General features: G+C 65.9%; 1 protein-coding gene across 1 annotated transcript in view; it reads left to right on the top strand.

Annotated features, from left to right (window-relative positions):
- Positions 1 to 3,061, top strand: part of ZFYVE28 (zinc finger FYVE-type containing 28) — a 60,409-nt gene that overhangs the window by 29,459 nt on the left and 27,889 nt on the right. The window contains exon 6 of the mRNA XM_023520231.1: positions 33 to 122. Coding sequence (XP_023375999.1) covers positions 33 to 122 — 90 coding nt within the window. The remainder of the gene's footprint in view (positions 1 to 32; positions 123 to 3,061) is intronic.

Genomic DNA, 3,061 nt, shown 5'->3' with positions numbered 1-3,061 from the left:
CAGGCCCCGCCCCCTCACGCTCTCCTCCGCAGGGCCCTGGACCTCGGGTACCTGACTCAGGACATGATAGACGACTACGAGCCGGCCCTCATGTTCACCATCCCCAGGCTGGCCATCGTGTGGTGAGTGTTCCTGCTGCCTGGGACGGTACTTTTGCAGAAACCTGGCAGGACTGTTGAGTCTGGTGGTGCCAGGCCCACCAGAGTGTTGATAAATGGTACCTGGCCAGTCCTGCTGTTGTCCCTCAGCAGATGGGAGCCAAGGGGGGTGGTGACGGAGGGACCCCAAGGGGGACGCCCTACCCTGAAAAGTACTGTACACCTGACACTCGAGGCCAGACAGGGGAGGGGAGCAGTCACGAATACTCGCAGCCCAGGGAGGAGAACCCCGCTGACCGTGCGGGGCCTCGCGGCTGCCCTCTGGAGCAGTGACAAGCACGGGCCGCGGAGGAGGTTTTGCAGAATCGGGGTGCGGTGCTCCTGGTCTGCAGGAGCAGGTGCTGGGCTTGCCTGGATCACGTCGCAGGCTGGCAGGGAGTGAGGGTGATCAGGCGGAGGGCCAGGTGGGTGCCCCGTGTCTGGCGAGAGCAAGGATGTGCAAGCTTAGGCCTTGGGGGTCTCGTGGCTCAAAATGTCAGGGCGGCAGTTAGGCCTTAAAGACACCGAGACAGGAAGCACTCGGTCCCTCACTGACAGGCTCAGAGCCGAGGTCAGAGCCCAGGTGTCCTGGGCGTGGCCCACTGCTGTCCAGCCACACCCGGACTCCCAAACAGACCGCCCTCCCCTCTGCCAGGTGGGGGGGCGTGGAACATGCAGTCGCAGGGCTCGGGGGGAGCAGAGTGGGCCACGGGGAGCTCGGCAGAAAGGCCTGTGGGACGTGCAGCTGGGGAGGCCCCGGGGGGCAGCTGGCACGCAGGCGTGGAGCTGGGCAGGGAGCAGGGGACAGAGGCTGGTTGGTGATGAGGACTTTGGAGAGACGGCCTTGGCGTGTGGGGTGGGCATGGAGACAAGGGCTGGGCTGGCACAGGCCATGGAGAGGCCCCAGGGGACCCCCCTGAGGGTGAAGAAGTGGGGTGCAGTGGCTGGGGGCAGGGTGGGGCCAGCTTCCGGGCCAGAGGTGCCTCCGTCCACCGCAGGGAGCCACACAGGTTGTGTGCTGTGCACAGGAGGGGCCACCCCACCCGAGGCCAGATCAGGACTGTCTCTGGGCCCTGAGACCAGAGGGTGAAATGCGGGTTGAGCCGCGGTGCCCTGGGCGGGATGTGGACTCGAATGCGGGGAAGAGACTGGGCGGTGCAGACCTGGGACCACGTGGTAGGCGGGGCTGCGGTCCCGGGGTTTCCGAGCCGCTGGACCCTGGCCCTCCGGACAAAAGAGGTCCAGCTCCCCCAGTCACACCCGCAGCTGTCCCTGGACCTGGTCCTCGGCCACCTTCCTGGAGGTCTCGGGGTGGCCTTTGGGCGAGGCCTAGCCCCAGGGGTTTCCAGAACCCCACAGCCCTGCTCCCGGCCTCGTTCCTGTCATCTTTCCCTCCCTCCTAAGTTTAGGAAGCGAGGAAAGCAGGGGCGGGCTCTGTCCCCCTGGGGGCGGCGACCATTTTCGGTGGCCTTGCTAGCATTTGCTAATTTCCCTTCGCCTGAAGGTAGGGGGCTAAGCTCTTCAGTGGAGGGTGCGGGTGGTCTGGGGCAGAGCGGCCCGGCACACGGAGCCACCCTCGGAGCCACCCTCGGAGCCACCCTCGGAGGGGGCCACGCAGTTTGTCACATTGTTTTCTTTCCAGGCAAAGGATTCTCTAAGGCCAGAGTCATTCTGATGAGGACTTTTGGTGCTTTGAAAAACAACAGTGAAGCTCTTTGAGTCAGGGCCACAGGGAACAGGGGTCTGAGCCTTCCCTGTGAGAGCAGGACGTCGTCCCCCACCTCCCGTCCAGGCGTGGCCCTGGACACATGTCTTCTAGATCCCCTGGTGTGTGCTAGGCTCAGCGGCTCAGCCAGAGCAGGGGGTGTCGCCATGCTGGTGGCTCTGGGCGGCTCTCCCCGGGGCCTCCTTGCAGTACACAGGTGCGGTGTGGGCAGGCTGACCCCGCTGGCTCTGAGCAGCCCGGTGGTGCTGTGGCCTCTGCTGCCTGACCCGCCCCCCGCCCACCCCAGCTCCCTGCAAATGCTCATCAAGCCACAGCTTGGGCCAGGCAGCTCTGGACCTCGGGGACAGGAGGGACTCACACCGTCTCGGGGGGACCTGTTCTCAGCTGCACGGGCACGTGACTCGCTCAGGCAGCACAGTGGTCTGAAATGAGAGCCAGGCGCCAAGTGAGCGGCCCGCGGCGCTTCTGGGCGTTCGCCGAGTCCGTGGCACGGGTTTGTTCCGTTCTTCGTCATCCTGTCTGTCACCGTCGCCACCGGCCCGAGCACTGGTGGCTGAGGACAGTGGCCTCGGCCCTTTCTGCTGTCGCTGAGCTGGAGTCCCGGGGCCACTTCTCCCCGAGAAGTATCCCTGTGCCGTTGGCTGAGCTCACGGGTCCCCTCCTGGCACCTGAACACTTGCTCCCTCTCTGTCCCCTCTGTCCGGGCCAGCAGCCCGAGGAGGCCCGTCTTGGGAGGGAAGGCGGGATTCTCGTGGGCAGGGCCTTTGTCCCTGGGGTCCCCTGAGGCTCAAGAGGGAGGACCTGGGGCGAAGCTGGGGGACCCCGAGGACATGAGGGAGGCTCTGAGTCACAGCAAAGGGAGGCCGGGTTTCGAGGCTGAGTGAAGGGAGAGCAGGTGTCACGGGGTCTCTGGGAGGTGGCAGCAGGAGCCCGGGGTGGGCGCCGTGTGACAGCTGAGGAGGCTCCGCTGGAGAAGCACGCTGGGCCCCCCAGAAGCAGGTCTGGCCTCGGAGTGGCTGCAACAGAAGTTCCTCATCCTCGCAGAGGAGCAGCGAGAGCCACCTCCTCTGGGATGCTGACCAGGTCCCTACAGCACCCACCGCCCGCCGGGCCCTGCCCACGGCTGTCTCTGTTGTCCCTCACTGTCCACAGCCGCCATGTGGGCTGGGCAGGCAGAGGGCACTGCTGCCCAGAGCGG

The sequence above is a fragment of the Pteropus vampyrus genome, unplaced genomic scaffold (assembly GCF_000151845.1).
Source record: "Pteropus vampyrus isolate Shadow unplaced genomic scaffold, Pvam_2.0 Scaffold253, whole genome shotgun sequence".
Taxonomy (NCBI): domain Eukaryota; kingdom Metazoa; phylum Chordata; class Mammalia; order Chiroptera; family Pteropodidae; genus Pteropus; species Pteropus vampyrus.
This window is presented reverse-complemented; position numbering and strand designations above follow the sequence as displayed.